Source organism: Melampsora larici-populina, assembly GCF_000204055.1.
Source record: "Melampsora larici-populina 98AG31 unplaced genomic scaffold MELLAscaffold_109, whole genome shotgun sequence".
Taxonomy (NCBI): Eukaryota; Fungi; Basidiomycota; class Pucciniomycetes; order Pucciniales; family Melampsoraceae; genus Melampsora; species Melampsora laricis-populina.
The window spans coordinates 80,889-99,404 of record NW_006768873.1 but is presented as its reverse complement, the minus strand read 5'-3'; the positions used below and the strand labels follow the sequence as shown (position 1 = coordinate 99,404).

Sequence of the window (18,516 nt, the reverse complement as noted above, 5' to 3'; positions counted from 1 at the left end):
GATGATCTCAGCAAGTCTCAGGGAGCAGGAGTGTATGAGAAAGCAGAAGTACCTTCAGAGAAACACAAAATGATCTCAGTAAGTCTTAGAGAGCAGGAGTGTATGAGAAAGCAGAAGTATCTGATAGTATGAGAAAGACATGGATAAGAATTAATTGCTTTATCATCACCCTACTACATAGAGAAAACAAACCTTGAGAGAAACACAAAATGATCTCAGTAAGTATTAGAGAGCAGGAGTGTACAAGAAAGCAGCAGTACCTGATGGTACAAGAAAGACAAGGATAAGAATGAATGAGAAAGGAAGACATAAAGTATGAGAGAGACATTCATTCTTATACAAAAGGCTTCTTGTAGAACCATGGTACAACCAAATAGATTGATAAGGAAGTAGAAAGATGATGTCATGACATAATGAAAAAGATGAAGACAACATCATAGAATAATCAACTATGACAAAAGTACACACCTAAGTAAGAGAAGGGTAATTATCCTCATAATCATTTACCCCAAATACCCTCGGATACCCAATACTATTTCAAGCTGATACTGATCAAGTATATGTAGCAACACCTGAAGTGATCCGCTGCAAAAAGCGGCAGCGGGGCGGGTTGCCCCACTATTGCTCAGGGATTTTTTTGTAGCAGGTCAAAGTGTCCCGCCACCGCTCAACCCCTAATATTGGGGTTGTAGCAGGTTTTTAAGTTAGCCGGGTGATTTACATTCACGCCCCGCAGCCCTTGCCCAGAGCGGCATGTAGCATATTATGAAAGTATTGACAGCCAACACTCTATAGATCTCTCATATTGAGATTGGCCGCCTGTGAACCAACATGGATACATTGTACAATAACAAATACGCTTCCAACCCCTGCAAAGTACCATACTCTCCACTTTTCCACAAGCCAAGTCCTTGACACACAATAATCATCACTGCCCCAGCACTTTTGGATGACCTAAATCATATCTGGTAAGTTCTTTTCAACCCTTGATCTAATCTTCAAAGGCCAAACTAACCCAATTAACCCCAATCCTTTCCTGAAATCCCTCTGGTCATCACATCATGCCTTCCAGAGTAACATATGAAGCATTCAATATCAATTGATTGATGAAAGTCAAGAAATCAATCAACCTGATCATCATTGGTTTACTCCAACAAACCTCTACTGAATACCAACCTCTTAATCACAGAAATTTAAATCAAGAAATGTCATCAAAATTGAACAATCAATTTCAAGAAATTTCATTCCCGATCTTAAAGACTTCAAATTCTCAATAAGCAGGTTACTTGGAGGAAACCTTGTCTAAACATTTTTTTGTACAATCGTAGTTTAGCTTTGCAAAAAGTTATTCTTGAAAAGAACATTAGCAAATCTGATTTTTGATCTTAAAGAATTTAAATCATCAATAAACACCTCACTTGTAAAGGCCTTGTTTGTTCCAAAAATTTGTGTACAATCTTACTTTAGCAAAGAAATATCAATACTGCACTAATTTTTAAGGTGATTTTTGGACATAGTAAAAACAAATGAGTTTCCGTAAGCAAGGATGATATATACAACTGATCTTTTTACCATGATTGATAGAAGTGAATGTAGAAACAGTTCAAACATTTATCTGTACAGCCTTGGCAAAGAAAGCTCAATATCATATGAATTTCCAAAGTGATTTTTTGATAACGTGAAGACAATTGAAGTTTTTATAAGAAAGAATGATATATCCGAATATAAAACTGTTGTTTGTCATCAGACTAGCACAGTCAGATGTCAAGAGTCTTGATCAGATAGCTGTGAATCAGATTTGAACTCACAAGCATCCTTGATTCAGTGTGTGCTGCTGAGGAAAGGGGAATGTGATGGTGATGGTGGATTGGAGGATTTTGTATCATACTAGGCCCACACAGCACTGGTCTGGCACCCCTATGAATTGACTTGACCACCACACTTGGCCCCCAGCTCAACAAAAAATTCATGACAAGGTTTCTCAAAAATGCTGTACCCTTTGCCTCGGCCGGCTGCCTTAAAAGATGAAAGCAGGGAAAGAGCGGGTCCAACAAGCGCACCACTTGGCCAGTCATTTATTGGGTCTCAACATGCAGCGGGGCAACAGCGGGTTCAACATGTAGCGGGGCAACATCCCGCTGCAAAAAAATAGTCCAAAAGCGGAGCACTTCAGGTGTTGTGTTGTAGTACCTACATTCAATACTGTACTAGATACAGTATCCATTTCCATGATATTGAATTTTGTCACCTGAGAGTATAGTATCTGTTTTTGATATCAAGTATTGGGCTATACTTTCAAAAGAACTAATACACTGAAAGATACCAATACCAGTAGTGCATCTGTGGCAGTGTTGTAAATTTTACTTATGAGGGTCTTGTTTGTACAATTTGTAATTTTTCCCTATTGATTGATCAATAATTTCTGGTCAATCTCAATCATTTCCAATTGATCTTGAGAACAGTTGTCTGTTTCAAAAACTGCAGTATTCTCACTCACTCATAGCATATGAGAAAATGATGCTAAATAATGCTACTACCATTAATGTAGGAAACTGCAGCCGTGTATGGTTTTTTTCACACCTCCCAAGCTGCCCTAACCAACATGTTCAACCCTCTGTCTGTAACAAATCTACGGTACGGCTGTGGACACTCCAAGGACTGGGGAGGACCCCGGAGAGCTCTATTGAGGCACACAATGTAAAAGTTTTTCTTACACTATGTACCCTTCACTGGAGTTTACATTAATAAAGACTTGATACAGTCCCTTGCCCCCCCTCACCAAGGTCTAGCAAGGAGCAAAGGGCTAGGTCAAGGTAGAAATCCATAGTCTTGCAAGTGTGAAGATTTTCAAAAGCCAATTACATGCTGTAAAGCTCACAGCCATTCACAGCAAACATAGGGAACTAAAAACTTTTACATTGTGAGCCTTGATAGGAGCTCTCCGGAGTCCTGACTGGGGATGAAAAGCTCCGAAGATGTTGGCCCGAGATGGCCTCGGGCCTAGCGTTAGCAATGCTAATTGTACTTTCCAAGAGTGCGCACAGACGATGGAAGTTCTATACCCAAGTCCGCTCAACAAGAAAGATATATTCTGACGGTTTACGTTTTTAGGAGGCTTCACCGTCCTGATGCCCTAGTCACAGGTATAATATGGCGATGACATCCTGACTGTTCCTTGAGAATTCCTTCGCATCAATGCTCTTGTGTGACTTCTTTACCTGAACGGTTGATTGGGAAGGAGCTACTGATCTGGAAGGTATTGCTGCAAGGCAGTCCTTTGCCCCAGAATTGTAACCTCCACTACCCCTATGGTAGTCAGAATCCTTACGAGCTAGCGGTCTTGTCATTTCTGCCCAGGTCGTGTTTCATTGTGCAGTCGTAAAACACATTAGAGTAGTACCTTGATGGAGCTCAATGAGCACGATTTCATGACACAATTCAATGCGTATATATTCATAAGAAGTTGTGCTGGATTTTACAAGGTGTATGATGTGGTTGAGAAAGTCAACATGATGGTATCTTCAAGACCTCGCATCACGGCCTTAGGTCGAATCGCCAAGTGGTAGGCATGGCGGACCGGTACTATGGATTTTTTCGGGTAAACTACAGTAGTTTTAAAAAACCTTGTCACAAATTTTTTCTTGAGCTAGGGGCCCAAGCTCAGCGGTTAAGCGTTTTTCATTAAAAGTGTGCCAAAGCAAAAAAAAAAAGTGAACTGGATGTGCGCGAGTATGCATACTCGCAAGAAATATCCGAAGCCCCAAATGCCAAGTGGGCTCTGACTGATTTGAAAGCTGGATCATCCGTAATCCACTGGCACCATCCAATCCACCATTACCACCACATTCCCCCTCCTCAACCATGGTCTACCGAAAATACTGCGCAGCAATCAAGACTATTGCCATTCGATTGCTCCTTGAAGGACACACAGAGGACCACGTTCGAGACGTACTTGGGGAAAACATCTCACATCGCTCTTTCCAACGCTGGATGGCCCTGTACGAGTCAACCATGCGAGTGATTCGCAATCCGAGAGATTACAAACAACGTGGGCGACCAAGAAGCCTGAATGAAGAGGATCAGGAGTTTATCACCTTGTTGGTAGCAGAGCAACCCCAACTGTTTCTGGACGAGATTCGCGAACAACTGTACGATTCAAATGGAAAACTTCCGTCCCTTGAAACAATTCATAACGAGCTCAATCAGCGACTACACCTTACTCTTAAGAAAGCTCACACGTCACATATTCGCAAAGACTTTTACAAGCGTGCATGCTATATTGAGAAGATGGAAAATGTCCCTGCCGAAGCCTTGGTATTCACAGGTGTGTTGTTTTAACTCATCTCTCACTCTTTACATGTGCTCAACTGACATTGTTTCAAAGACGAGAGTGCTATCTGTGAAAGGGACCTAATGCGAGTCTTTGGGCGTTCACCATCGGGGAAACGTGTGACTAGATGGATCAAACGCACTAATGCGAAGAGATATTCGCTTCTACCCGCAATTGGATTGAATGGGATGCTTGCAATGACGGTCCGCGAGGGTAGCATTGATCGAAAACGATTTGAAACTTTCCTCGAGTTCCAGCTAGTAAGTTTGATTGTTCTATTGTACATGTCCTCTTTGCTAATACCTTGTTTCTCGAAAAGCTCCCTGCAATGAATCCTTTTCCTGCCGTCAACAGTGTCCTTGTTATGGACAATGCCAGAATTCATCATGGTGGTCGCATAGCAGAGCTTTGCGAAGAGCGAGGTACGTGCTCAATGGGTGATGTCTGTTCCTAACTGACTGGACTCCTGTCTCTTTCATACGGGTTGCTTCTAGGTGTTTGACTCATTTATTTGCCACCTTATTGCCCCGAACTCAACCCTATTGAGATGCTCTTTTCAGTAATCAAGATTCGATTCAGAAGAAACGGAATTCTTGAACTCTCGGATGAAGACTTAGACATGGTTATACGTGATCATGCCGAGGAATGTGTCACTCCAACATTATTAGCACGTTGGTATTTCAGTTGTGGCTATGATTTACCACCGGAGTACTATCACTTTGATAATGATGAGGATTATGAAGATGAGGAAAATTACGAAGATGACGAGGATTACGAAGATGATGATGACGAGGATTACGAAGATGATGATGAAGAGGATTATGATTATGATTATGATTATGAGGAGGAGGAGGATTTTGAAGACGAGGATGGGGATGAGGCTGGATATTGAGAAGTTAGTTCCTAGCTTTATCATCAAATCCCGATCGAATCCAAATCTCACCCTCTTGATCAATCTCTCTCAATCAATCTCTTCAGCCATCTACTTCACTTTTATCTTCTTCAAATCAACATCCATCAAAGATAGTTCTCACAGTCGCTCTAGCCAAAGCTCGATCGAATCAGCAGTCTTACTCAATACAGCCTTATCAATCGATCTCAATCGATCTCTTCAGCCATCTACTTCACTTTTATCTTCTTCAAATCAACCCTCCATTCTCTCACCAATCATCAAAGACAGTTCTCACAGGTCGCTCTAGCCAAAGCTCAATCAAATCGGCAGTCTTACTCAATACAGCCATACAGATGTGAAAGTCAAGAATTGAAATCGTGAATTTAAGAACAGTTTGAACGTTTTGAACAGTTTGAACGTTCTCGATCTGATTGTTAGCAATGTTTTTTGTTTTTGGTACGATCTGATTCTCAGCAAATAGAACTCAATATTGTGTACAAATCATTATACAAGTTTCCAAATCAACATTTTGATAAAGTAAAGCAAATTGTACAAAGATCGATGCAAGTGAATTTAGAAACAAGAGTTTTTGATCGTTAGAAACAAGAGATTTTGATCAATCCTGTGGCAATCTTTCCAGATTCAGATCCAGTGTGAACCCTTGAGTAGGATCGATTGTGAGACTACATGATCATTGAGGAACTTGGAACCAACTTCGCTTGCATCCAGCAGTATGAGTAAAGATTTGATTCAGTTCAAATCAATTCAATACTTGTAAACGAGCAGCAACACACTCTAGCCCTTTGATCCGAGTTCAGTAAAAAAAGAACTCTATTGTGTTAAATTGCACTATTGGAAGAAAGTGTTATGGCCGGAGGCCATAGGGCTAGACATAGAGAGCGGGGCCACGCCTACGACAAAGCTCGGGGCTTAGGTTTAGGGACTCACTCTTATAGTTGTATCGCTCCTCGATGTTCCGGCTCTCCACCATTGGAGTTTGGACATCGAGCGAGACGCAGAGTACTCATCCGAGTCTCTGTCACTACAGGTTAGCATCTCATTCTTATGCAATACCATTGGAGTTTGGACATCGAGCGAGACGCAGAGTACTCATCCGAGTCTCTGTCACTACAGGTTATAAGCCCGCACTGCCACTGCGGTGAGTGTACGCCAATAGTCACAGTTTCATGAAAACGAGAAAAAACGATTACGGGGAAGTGAAGACAATTGTAAAGCGAAAATATACGAAGAAAGTGAAAGTTAAAGAAGAAGTATTACAGAATAGCGAGATAGAGTTACCTAAGTTTATTAGAAGTCATCCAGAAGTACTCAAGAATCACCCCGGTTCAAAACCGATTACTAGTTCAACATACCCTCCTACATCCGATTCTCTGTACCCTCCCCTTATTATCAACAAATTACACTTTATTTTTCGTTTCTCACTTCTTTCTATTCATTCGCCCCCGCAATCTTACTTTCATAATCGTCAAACTAAACCTCTGCCTATACCGTTATCTCAAGTTCCCTTCTCTGCTCCGAAAGGTCTCATTTTCACTCCTAACCCTCGAATCTCACAATATTCTGAAGCTACCCGTTTAGAAATCAAAAGAATTTATACTCTTACACCGAATACTGCTACCGCGATGTCGAATACCGGGAACACACCGACAGGCGCTCCGCCTGGAACTCGACAGCCACCACCCCACACAGCCCCATCTACCGCTTCTATAGAAGACTACCGTTCCAACAAGTTCCAACTTCAATTGCCGGGTTTTGTAAAAGGTTGTGTTAGCGAACTCAAACCCGATGGATCTAACTACGTTGAATGGGAGTTCAAGATGAAGAGATGTATTGATCGAGTCACAAAAGTTCAGAATTACCTTGACAAAGAGAACATGTCGATCACGGACCCCGATGGTGACGGTGTTGTATTCTCGATGATCGAACTTGCCGTACCTTTCGAAATCCAACGACGCCTTTCTGGATCGGCTAAAGACGCTTTACGTACGATTAGGAGCCTCTTCTTCTTCCCAAGTAGAAGCGGTCACATGGCTACGTGGAGAGAGGTGCTGGAGATCAAGTATGATGATGTCTCTGAAATCGGTGACTACTTCAGGAAAATCGACCAGAAGATATCCGATCTGGACAGAGCTGGTTTTGAATGGACTAAGGATTCGATCACCGGTGTTCTCTACCAAATTGGACTGGGTAATGCTTTTACCAACGTGAATAACACATTGAATGCTCGACTGCGATCTACACCAGCGATTCAAGTCACTGCGCGTGAGGTAGAAGAAACAATTCGAGCTGAAAAACAGACCCATCAAACCGACAATATCACTCCGACCTTCAGTCAACTAGACATCAATGATCACGCAGACTTCAATGCTTTTCAAACTTCTCCTAGTATGAACAGACGTGGAGCTGGTAATACTGGTGTATCTTATAGATCAGCAACTTCTTCGAGAGGTAGAGGGGTATTCGCTCATACACCACCATCACAACCTCGTTATCTTAATACCCCAACCAGAACATACCAATTGACACCTCGAGTCGGTTCTCAAGTCACGCCGAAATACGTTCCACCAGCTCCCAACGTTGTGTCGAAGTTTCATCCATCCCTTTACAAGGACTCCATCTGTTTCGTGTGCTCCAATACCGGCCATTGGTCAGATACCTGCCCGACCAAGTACCCCCCAAAACATCATCAGCCACAACCATCCACTAGTCGTGAACCCGTTCCGCCTCGTTCCTTTCGTCTCAACCTTATCGATGCGAACGGGGCAGCTTTCACTGTGGATGCGACAGGGGTAGAGGATGATGATGGGCCGTTGCCTGATGGCATCTGGGCGTCTGAGGGTACGCTCACTGAGGTGTGGGACAACCCGGACGAAGGTGTGAGTGATACTGGTGCCACCCATACGGTGACTGGTAAACTCACATGCTTAACTGATGTCCGTGTCCTTCCTAGGCCGATACCAATAAGGGTGGCGACCAAAGCACCTAAGGCTTACGTCACACATGCGGGGACGATGCACGTCAAAGGAGACGACGGAAGATCAATTGCCGTACCGGACACCTTTTATTCACCCCTGGCCAGCAGTACACTCATCTCGATCCCTCAACTTATTCAATCAGGTGGATCATGGGAGGCTAAGGATGGAAAGATGAAGCTTGTATTCCCGTGTGGTGGAACTGTAACCTCTGTCCTAACTGACAGGAGGTGGACCATTCCTGTAATGCATGCCTCGGCAACTGAATGTCTCAACCTACCACAGAAGTCACAAATTGTGCACCCTGCTCCGATTGAACTATCATCAAATGCGTCCGCTGTCGGAGCATCTCCTGCGATCAACAAGGCACTGAAATGGCATTGCCGTTTTGGGCATACCAGCATGCGTAATATCCAAAGGATACTTAAGCATGGTATAGCCTCGGGTCTCCCTGACAAGATTGATAAGACGCCATTTACGTGTGAAGACTGTCTCATGAGCAAGAGCTTACGTTCTATTACGCTCTTGTCTTCTGGTACTCGACTTAAACCCCTGGATTTGATTTGTAGCGATGTAGCTGGGCCTTTCCCACCATCGGCTAATGGTGCACGCTACATGGTCAACTTCAGGGACGTCGCCACGACTTACACAGAATCAATATGTGTAGCAAAACGTGATCAGGTACCACAGATGTTTTATGACTTTGTGGAACGCCTGGAGCGTCAAACCGGCTTCAAAGTCAAAAAGCTTCGAAGTGACGGAGCCGGTGAATATACCTCGAAGGCAATGAACGCGTGGTGTGCAGCACGCGGAATCATTAACCATCAGACAAACCGATATGAGCATCACCAGAACGGAATTGCGGAAAGATCAATACATACAATCTCGGATATGGGTCGGACGATGTTGCATGCTGCAAAGTTCGATGAAGATATGTGGGCGTATGCACACACTGCTGCGTCCCATATCCACAACCGTATCCCCAATGCCGCTACTGGGCTGATGACACCGTATGAAATGATGTTCGGTCAGAAGCCTCATCTTGACTACCTAAGAACATTCGGTGAACCAGCCATCGTACACATTCCCTCTGAGATTCGTCGTAAGTTGGATGTACGTGGAAAGAAAATGCTCATGGTCGGCTATCCTCGTGGAAAGAAAGGCTGGACTTTTTGGGATCCTGACACCAAAATCACCACCACGGTGGACTCCTCTCTAGCACGTTTTTTGTCTGATGGGCCTCCTTTGCCCCAACCCCCACCCACAGAACAACCACAACCGAACGACGCTCTATCTGACGTAGAGAAGTCGAAAGGAAGCCTAAAGTATGTTTTAAATGCTCTACGGCTTGGTAGTTTTGATAGCGAACAGGCAGTTGAAGAACAAGACGCTCTTGCCCTTATGGTAGAAAACCAAACGTCGCCATATGGAATCATTCCCAAATCTTACACTGAGGCGATGAGGCTACCGGAAGCTGAAAAGTGGAAAGCAGCCTGCCTTGAGGAACTGAAGCGCTTTACTGACATGTCTGTGTGGGAAGTGAGTGAACCCCCGCCAGGTCAACACCTTACGGATCTGAAATGGGTGTTTACCATCAAACGAGACGGGCGTTTCAAGGCGCGACTCGTTGCGAAAGGCTACTCACAGGTTGAAGGCATCGATTTTACAGAAACTTTTGCACCAACAGCTACTTTTGCCGCTCTGCGGGTTGCTTTGGTTGTCGCAGCGTACTATGGTTTACGGGTATGTGGGTTTGATGTCATAGCAGCTTACTTAAACAGCCCGATAGATCACGATGTATGGGTAAAATCTCCCCCTGGCTTCAAAATGAATCGTGTTATGAAGCTACTGAAAGCCTTGTACGGAACTAAACAAGGTGCTCGTTGTTGGTGGAAGTTTATGGAAGAGAAATTGTGTGCTTTAGGTTTTCAACCGAGTCAATTCGATCCTAGTTTCTATGTCTTACGACGCAAGGGGCACATGTGCCTGATCTGGTTGCACGTGGACGATGGTTTTGTAGCTAGTGATTCAGATGAGTTGTTGAAGGAGGTAGAGAAGGAGTTGAAATCACAGATTGAGATCAAATGGGAAAATGAACTGACAGACATTGTAGGAGTCAATATTGACCGAGTTTCACAAAATCATTTCGTGCTCTCACAGAAGACTTTGGCCAACAAGATCATCAAGGACAACCACGATCTCTTGTCTTCATTCTCAGCAACGACCCCTGTTCCGCCTAACTTGTTGCTGACGACATGTACGGACCAATTACCATCTGATAGCGGGAGGTATTTGAGTATCGTGGGAGCCATAAGCTATCTAGCAGTAGGGACACGCCCGGACCTAGCTTTCCCTGTCAACTTTCTAGCGCGGTATTCCAAATCACCACAGAAAGAACACTGGAACGCGGTAAGACACCTCCTACGTTATGTTCGAGATACGGCAAACATGGGACTCGACATCAACCCCAGACGGACCACATATCGACGAGAAGTTGAAACCTTCGTTGATGCCAACTGGGGAGGAGAGTGTGCCCGATCGACGTATGGGCATGTCACCAGGCTGTACGGTGTGCCTATTGCTTGGGTCTCCCGACGTCAAGGATGCGTAGCGACTTCGACTTGCCATGCGGAGTTTATGGCTGTCGGAGCAGCATGTAGGGATACAATCTGGTTACAGTCTCTAGTGCAAGATATCTTACCGAAACTGCCGATACCCTTAATTCTTGGCGACAACAAATCATCAATTCACGTTTCCAAGAACAACTCCGCCAATAAACGTACAAGACATACGGAAAGGGAGTTCTACTATATCAACGAACAACTTTACAAGAAAAAGGTGGATCTGGAATGGGTACCCAGTGGTGAACAACTAGCAGATACTTTCAGAAAAGCTCTTGGTCCATTAAATTTCAAGGAGGCACGTAGTCATCTGGGGGTGTGCATGGGGAGGAAGTAGATTTTTATGTTATGTTTCTTTGTTTTGTGGTGTTTAATTTTTTGTTTGTTGTTTGCGTTTTATGTGTGTGTGTTTTTTTTCTGTTTTCATTTGTTGGAGGGATATGCTTTGTCTTGTCGTGGGGGGGGGTGTTATGGCCGGAGGCCATAGGGCTAGACATAGAGAGCGGGGCCACGCCTACGACAAAGCTCGGGGCTTAGGTTTAGGGACTCACTCTTATAGTTGTATCGCTCCTTGATGTTCCGGCTCTCCACCATTGGAGTTTGGACATCGAGCGAGACGCAGAGTACTCATCCGAGTCTCTGTCACTACAGGTTAGCATCTCATTCTTATGCAATACCATTGGAGTTTGGACATCGAGCAAGACGCAGAGTACTCATCCGAGTCTCTGTCACTACAGAAAGAACCAAAATCGAGAGAGAAACAAACAAATTGAACAATTGAGTAGAGAGATTGAAAGGATAGTTCATTACAAAAAAAAGCATTCGATTGTGGTACAAAAGCTTTGAGTTGAGTGAGAAAACCAAAAACTTCATTCAGTCCTTGACTTCAGGACCATGTCAAAGTGCTTAACATTATCTAAAAGTTTGCTGATAACTCCCAAGCGAAAACATGGATCGAGACTTTTAAGATCATCCTTGGTTATCGATCCTGAGCTGAATTGGTGATAATCGGTGATCTTCTCACGAGTGAGCACTTTCAAGACTTCGGGATCATCAATCTTGAGAAAATCAATGTACTCCTCCATCTTAGCAGTCGGACGATCCAACAATGAACATGCTGGAGCTGGACGAAGTTGTTTGTTTCTGATCTCAGAAAGACCATCAACATACCCGTGACGGTGCTTTGGAGTGCGGCTTGGAGGTGGATCAGCCGTCACAGCCGTCCACAACTCGCGAGGAGGGTTGAGAGGACATATTCCATGGATATCAGGATCACGCTAAAGCAGACCAAAAAGTTTCAGCAGTCTGTCATCAAAGGTAAAGAATGAAACGGATTCACTATTGCCTTGGCCCATTTGATTGCGTGACCCCTGGTAAGCAAGACATAGTGTTTGAAGTTATCTTTAGGGATCCAATAAATGTGGATTTGTCGATTGATCCTAGGGTCAAGCTTGCCTTGCTTGAGTAACTTGGATACCAAGGCATCGTGTGCATGGACATCGTCTTGATCTCCATGGACCTGTAGTGAAAGAAAGAAAGAAAAGGTTTCAGTCATCAATAGCATCTGCCGACTTGAAACAATAAACTAACCCTTTCGACCGGTTGTCCATCACTGGTGCGGATCTTGCGAGAAGCCCTTTCAAAAACTTCACTCTTCATTACAACAAATGTAAGCTAGAGTAGCAAAGAGACTGAAGACCATGCAATCACTTACTGACGCCATTTGAGCAGCCTCAGAAACCGGCTTCTCCATCTTGATGTTAAGCAGTGCTCGCTTTCCAGAAAATTGGTGAGCCTTCCGAGCCCAATCCTGAAAGGTAGTCTCGGTATTAAGAGGCTTATCAAGGCTCTTCAAATATTCCGGAACCTTAGCAATAGAGCCCAGCCATTTGATGTTCAAAGGATGTGAGGGAGATTTTCGATCAGCCAGGATCATGGTCCCCACACCTGGTCAATCAGTGTTGCTAGCATCAGTAACAAGGGTGGTGAATGCATCCAAGGTTGTCACGTCGGGAATGACTCGGACAGTGAAGGCTCGTTGATTGCTAAAAGGCTTCCAGACATGCTTTTTCTCGTTTCCCGCATCACAATAGACGTGGTATTCAACCGCGCAGTCAAATCCAATACTGTTGTTTTCCATTGGACTGAAACAATCATATGTCAAAAGAATTGATCAGAAGGCTGTGAATCAGGTTTGAACTTACAAGTGTTCCTTGACTCAGTGTGTTGTGCTGAAAGAAGGGGAATGTGGTGGTAATGGTGGATTGGATGGTGCCAGTGGATTACGGATGATCCAGCTTTCAAATCAGTCACAGCCCACTTGGCATTTGGGGCTTCGGATATTTCTTGCGAGTATGCATACTCGCGCACATCCAGTTCACTTTTTTTTTTTTGCTTTGGCACACTTTTAATGAAAAACGCTTAACCGCTGAGCTTGGGCCCCTAGCTCAAGAAAAAATTTGTGACAAGGTTTTTTAAAACTACTGTATATAATAAATATTAGAAAACAAAAATAGGTCTTCCAAAACCCAAAACGCACACATCACGTATTATGCATAACAGAATACGGATCATGCGCCTAGCTATTAGGGGGTTTCAAGTTGCAGATTTTTACGTATTTTTATGCTACAACAACTTGCCTGTTGTTGTAAAATATGCGTAAAATTTTTAAAGCGGGACACCTTTTTAGGTGTCCCGAATTAAAAATACGTTGGTTTTATGGAGAATTTTTTTTACGGACAACTTGTCTGAATTTATAAATTTTACGCAAAAAACAAACGAACTTGAAACCCCCTATTCCTGAAACGTTCCATAAACGTTCCATTCATTACAGTAAGTCCCTCGTGCCTCGGCGACAACTCGTTGTCAAAAAAATCCGAGGCACGATTGGACTTTGTTAAGTTTGGTCCAGCCCACGCACTTTCGTTTCTCCTGGATAGAGATTACATTTGTGCCTGTTGCGCATGAGGCTTGCGCTACGTAGAAATCAAATTTTGAACCGAGAATGCGAGTGTTTTCCTGTGATTTGGTCTGTTCTGGTGCCTGTTGGTTGAGATTCGAGAATAAGGGGGCTCAAGTCAAAATATTTGCCGCCTTTTCTTAAAAAATCGGGGAAAGTTTTTTACGGTACCGTGCTGTAAAAACTTTTCCCAATTCGTAAAAAAGGACCAAAAAATTTCTTTCAGATCTGCTTCTGAGCAGTAAATTTACGCAAATTTGCTGCTTAAAAAAATTTGGGATGTCGTATAACATTTCCCAAATTCATAAAATTTTGCGTAAATTTTATGAAATTGGGAAAAGTTTTTTACGATAAAAGTAGTAAATTTTTTTGACTTGAGCCCCCCTAATGTTTGGGATCTACCCGCAATTTGTAATGGACTGATACGACTTGTAAAATCGTTTGGTACCTTGCCAGGACCCTGGAATACCCCTGCAGATGGTACTGACGAAAAAGGTCGGATTTCGACTGATTTTTGTCAGTAGGGTACTGACGAAAAAGGTCGGATTTTGGGAATTTTCCAAGCAGGATACTTACCAAAAAGGTCGGATTTTGGGGTTCCGACTTGCCAAGGTGTCAAGTGGTGATAGTACAGACTAGTACAGAGCCGAGCAGGCAAGCCAGCTCGAGCTAGCTCGAGCCTTGATCTGGCTCGACAGTACTTATGTATTCGACAGTAGCTGGCCTGGCACTGATGGTTGTCAAAGCTGTCATTTCTCAGCAGTTCTCTTTTCAAATTTGAAATTGTACGATTTTAGACTACGAATTGTACTTAGGTTGTAGTCAATAGTTCCTATTCATGTATAAGACTATATTCCTGTTGGTTCCCCTTGAACTTGTCTTGCTTCGTTTTTCTTCAGATTATCGTTTTTGCTCTCGTATCTATCCTCAAAAATGGTCAAACGAACTTTAGATTCAGCAGCAGGAACATCTCGTGATACACTTGAAGTCATTGTCATAGAAGACGGATCAGACAAGGATGAATGTGAAAAGGATGAATCCGATAAGAATGAAAAAATTATTGTTATTGAAGATGAATCCAAAAACAATGAAGAAATTATCATTATCGAAGATGAATCTAAAAAGGATGAAACCAAAAAACAAACCAAGAAGGGCTGCGGTAAGACGCCTCAAAAGGATGTCATCAAATCCTGTCCCTTGTCTAAGCCAAATGCTCCTTGTACTCTTTGCAAGACAAATGACACTGTTTCACAAAAGACACTCTATTGTCATTGTGGAAGCAAGATTGTGTTGAGAAAGGGGCGTGTGGAAGCTGCTGTAGACCACTGGGCCAACGGTATGTCTTCCTGTTTTTCGAGCAAGTGAGAATTCAAATGTAAACTGATGTGTGTGTTTTCTACCTCCCAGACAAATGTAAGAAGAAGACGAACACGATTTGTGCCAATGCCAGCCTCACATCTTGGGTGACTACGACAACAGTTAAAAAGAATGCTGTAACGAAGCCCTGTGCTGGTCTAAACGATGATACCTGGAAACGACCCACCGCCAAGCTTCGTATTGAGAACTGTATCAAGCACTCACCTACGCCTTACCACGGGGTGAAGCGATGGAAAGTTTGTTTCCAGCTTTTCAAAACTACTCATGAAGTCTCGCTATCGGACGAGCAGCGCAAACAATTCCACGCCGCTCTAGAGTCCCAGGCAACCTGGATCATCAAGCGACATGGGGCTCAGGAATCAATACACTCTCCTAGATGTACTCGAACAGTAATGACCACTGCCAAAACTTTGTATCCTCTCTGTGACGACTGCGAGGGTTTGAAACACGATCGAAGCCTGATCACAGCCATCAATGTACCATACGCGACTGAAGATAACATCAAGTTTATTGCAAAGGTATTCATGACAGGTGATCAATTCCAAGCAGTTCTAATGAAACATGCTGAGCTACAAGTCCTTCAGACATCATTGGAGAAAACATCTAAAAAAGGCGATGAAGAATTCTGGAAAGCAATTGGTGTGTATGGAAAAGCTGGGTTGTTCAAGGATAAAGAGGTCATCCGTGGTCTAATGATGGCAGTTGGTGTGCGAGCTGAACGTGAATCAAACGGAAAGTCAATGCGTGGTCGTCGATTTGATTTTTACTTCGACAACTTCCTCACCACCTTGGCAGCCATCAGTCCTCGAGCTCTTAGGCTTTTCAACGACAACTTTGCAGGCCGTGGGGCACGTAGCATGCGACAAATCCGAAAAGTCCAGGGTATGCATCTTGAAGATGGCCTACACGCAAACAACTTCAAGAGACTTGCTACTATCTTAGCTGAGCTTGAGTATTCCGGCCCAGTTGCTGCTGCAACTGACGAGACAGTTTGTGTAAAGGCAATGCGGCATTACAATGGCTACTTGGTAGGAGCACAAGGCGGTGATATCCCCTTCGAAAATGGTGATGAAATCGAGCGCTTGGTGAAGTCAGCAGTCACCAATAATCAACTTTGTTCCAAAGTTTGTACAACACCTTCCTTATGTTTCCTTTACTATTTCTTTTTGAGTAAACTTACACACTTTCAATTGTGATCAGATCCGAGCTTATACAATTCAGATACCCTTACCAAATATGTCAACATATGTAGTTGCGATAATAGCCAGTCGCAGCCAGGATAAAGCCAAAGACCTGGCTGCTCAGAATCTCGATTTCATTGAAAAATGTCAAGAAGCTGGCATTCACCTTCTCTCACTCGGCTCGGACGGGGCAGCTACAGAGTTGGCAGCTCAAGAGCAACTCATTGATTCTAGAACACGCTATCTTACGTATACAAATGAAGCACTAGAGGTGTATATCAAAGTCCCTCTTTTTGGCCAAGAAGCCAGGCCGATTGTAATGATACAAGATCCGAAACACGCTCGGAAGACGGCAGCCAATCAACCACTTTCAGGTGCTCGCGTGATATCCTTTGGTCGATTCCATGTTGACATTCAACAGTTGGCTGTTTTACTTGAAGAGTCAGCTAGTCCGCTTTACAAGCGTGATGTATTTGATAGTGACCGACAGGACGATGGTCGTGCATATTGCATGTTCTCTGCCAAAACACTCAAAGCTGCTCTTAACCGTGAAGAGTGTACCGGACTTGCAGTGTATCTCTTTGTCTTCGGAGAGATGGTAGACGCCTGGCTCAATCAAAGCATAGGACATCGGCAACGTGTTCGTTCAAGCTGGACCGCCGAGTTCTTTCTTCGTATTTGGAGAAACTACCTCATCAGACGACAAGACGAACCAGACTCACTGATGAGTCTATCAGCAAATTGCATCTCTCCCCAAAGCTTGAAAATATTTTCAACCATGGCCAGTCGCTTACTTGGCCTCATCATTTCGCATCGAAAATACTACCCTGATGTGCCTCTAATGCCCTGGAAACACGGAACCGAGCCAATTGAACATGTATTTGGATGGATGCGTGTGTTATCGCCAAACTTTACTGTTCTCGATGCTAGACAGATGGTGCCAAAGATCCACGCAGTGGTCAAAAGTGTCATGAGTGGAATAGTGAAGATATCGAAATCAGAACACTTACATGCTGGTAAGACTCTCTTTAAATTCCAATTAAAAACCATTACTAATCACATTTCAATTACAGGATACGAATTTGCTTTCTCAGACGAACCCAATTCAGAGCACATTGATCGGCTCCGTTACTTTCCAACTGATGAAGAGATTGAATACGACTTGAATGTTGCCAAGAAGCGAGCCATAAGTTTGGCTGCTTTTGTTGGAATGCACGATGCTTCGATTGTTGATACTCCTATTGTGATCTCTGAAAACCAAGTTTCAGAAGGTAAGTCTAGGTCTATCACGTGCGAAGAACTTCTTTATTCACTTTCTGACGTACACCATCTTCTAGATGTCTCAACTTGCATGGCTGAAAAGTACGATGTTGTGTATAAAAATGGTCCAGAAGACCCTCTTGAAGAAGCTGTGACCACAGCAGCAGAGGCTATAGATGAACAACAGCAGACTGATGTGCTACTGTCTGCCATACCGGAAGATATTGATGAAGTAATATTCAAAAATGTAGCCATGTCTTTGTCAACAATCCTAAATCCGAATGAGGGCGGCTCATCTGAAGCCCGTAGCGAAGGTACCTTGAGCGACTTAGCTGGAATTGATCACAAACTCAACACATTGATCTTGAACAATCAAGAGGGCATCAATCTGGAAAAGTCCAAATTACTGCAGCTACGAGTTGCCCACGACAGTCAGGTCCAAAGGCATCGGGGAAACGAGCGGGCAAAGATCAATGTAGACGACTTACGCAAGTCACCAGGAGAGCTTTTGAAGCCCAGCGAGTGTAGCAAGCTTGTTGCTGTTGTAATGAAGAAGGCTGAAGCTACGCCTACCGGTCTTTCACGAATCCATCGATGGAGCATCAATGTGAAGCTGAATCTTCTGCAGCGTTTTCAAAACACCTCAACTCATCTCGACTCCTCCTCTCATGCCGATCTCACAGGCGGTGGAATCACTGCCCACAATCCAATTGAAATGGGAAAGTTTGTAGTGTTGATCAAGAACGGCGTAAGCACCACCTAATTTGCCCAATTGAACTCGTTTGAATGACTTTACTGACATTAAGCGTGGCTGGTATGTAGAAACTATACCTCGGAAAAACTCTAGCGGTATACATCTATAAGAATAAGAAGCACGCTTGGGTCAAAAGTTCCAAGACTCGA

At 43.6% G+C, this 18,516-nt stretch overlaps 4 protein-coding genes across 4 annotated transcripts; 3 read left to right on the top strand and 1 right to left on the bottom strand.

The window, feature by feature from the left end:
• Window positions 1–4,236: 4,236 nt before the first annotated feature.
• On the top strand, window positions 4,237–5,031 carry MELLADRAFT_58192 (uncharacterized protein; the record flags this gene model as incomplete). The annotated part of the gene is made up of 4 exons (XM_007418854.1): window positions 4,237–4,324; window positions 4,385–4,590; window positions 4,650–4,752; window positions 4,825–5,031. The coding sequence occupies 4 exons, from the start codon at window positions 4,288–4,290 to the stop codon at window positions 4,830–4,832; spliced, it is 354 nt and encodes a 117-aa protein (XP_007418916.1).
• Window positions 5,032–6,409: 1,378 nt separating this feature from the next.
• MELLADRAFT_114067 (uncharacterized protein) lies at window positions 6,410–8,481 on the top strand (the record flags this gene model as incomplete). The annotated part of the gene is made up of 2 exons (XM_007418867.1): window positions 6,410–8,419; window positions 8,443–8,481. The coding sequence occupies 2 exons, from the start codon at window positions 6,410–6,412 to the stop codon at window positions 8,479–8,481; spliced, it is 2,049 nt and encodes a 682-aa protein (XP_007418929.1).
• A 3,224-nt stretch (window positions 8,482–11,705) lies between these two features.
• MELLADRAFT_84233 (uncharacterized protein) lies at window positions 11,706–12,772 on the bottom strand (the record flags this gene model as incomplete). The annotated part of the gene is made up of 4 exons (XM_007418863.1): window positions 11,706–12,113; window positions 12,176–12,355; window positions 12,427–12,510; window positions 12,551–12,772. 4 exons carry the CDS (start codon window positions 12,770–12,772, stop codon window positions 11,706–11,708), a joined length of 894 nt encoding a protein of 297 aa, XP_007418925.1.
• A 1,956-nt stretch (window positions 12,773–14,728) lies between these two features.
• MELLADRAFT_114066 (uncharacterized protein) lies at window positions 14,729–18,376 on the top strand (the record flags this gene model as incomplete). The annotated part of the gene is made up of 4 exons (XM_007418868.1): window positions 14,729–15,131; window positions 15,203–15,610; window positions 15,968–16,054; window positions 17,691–18,376. 4 exons carry the CDS (start codon window positions 14,729–14,731, stop codon window positions 18,374–18,376), a joined length of 1,584 nt encoding a protein of 527 aa, XP_007418930.1.
• Window positions 18,377–18,516: the final 140 nt, after the last annotated feature.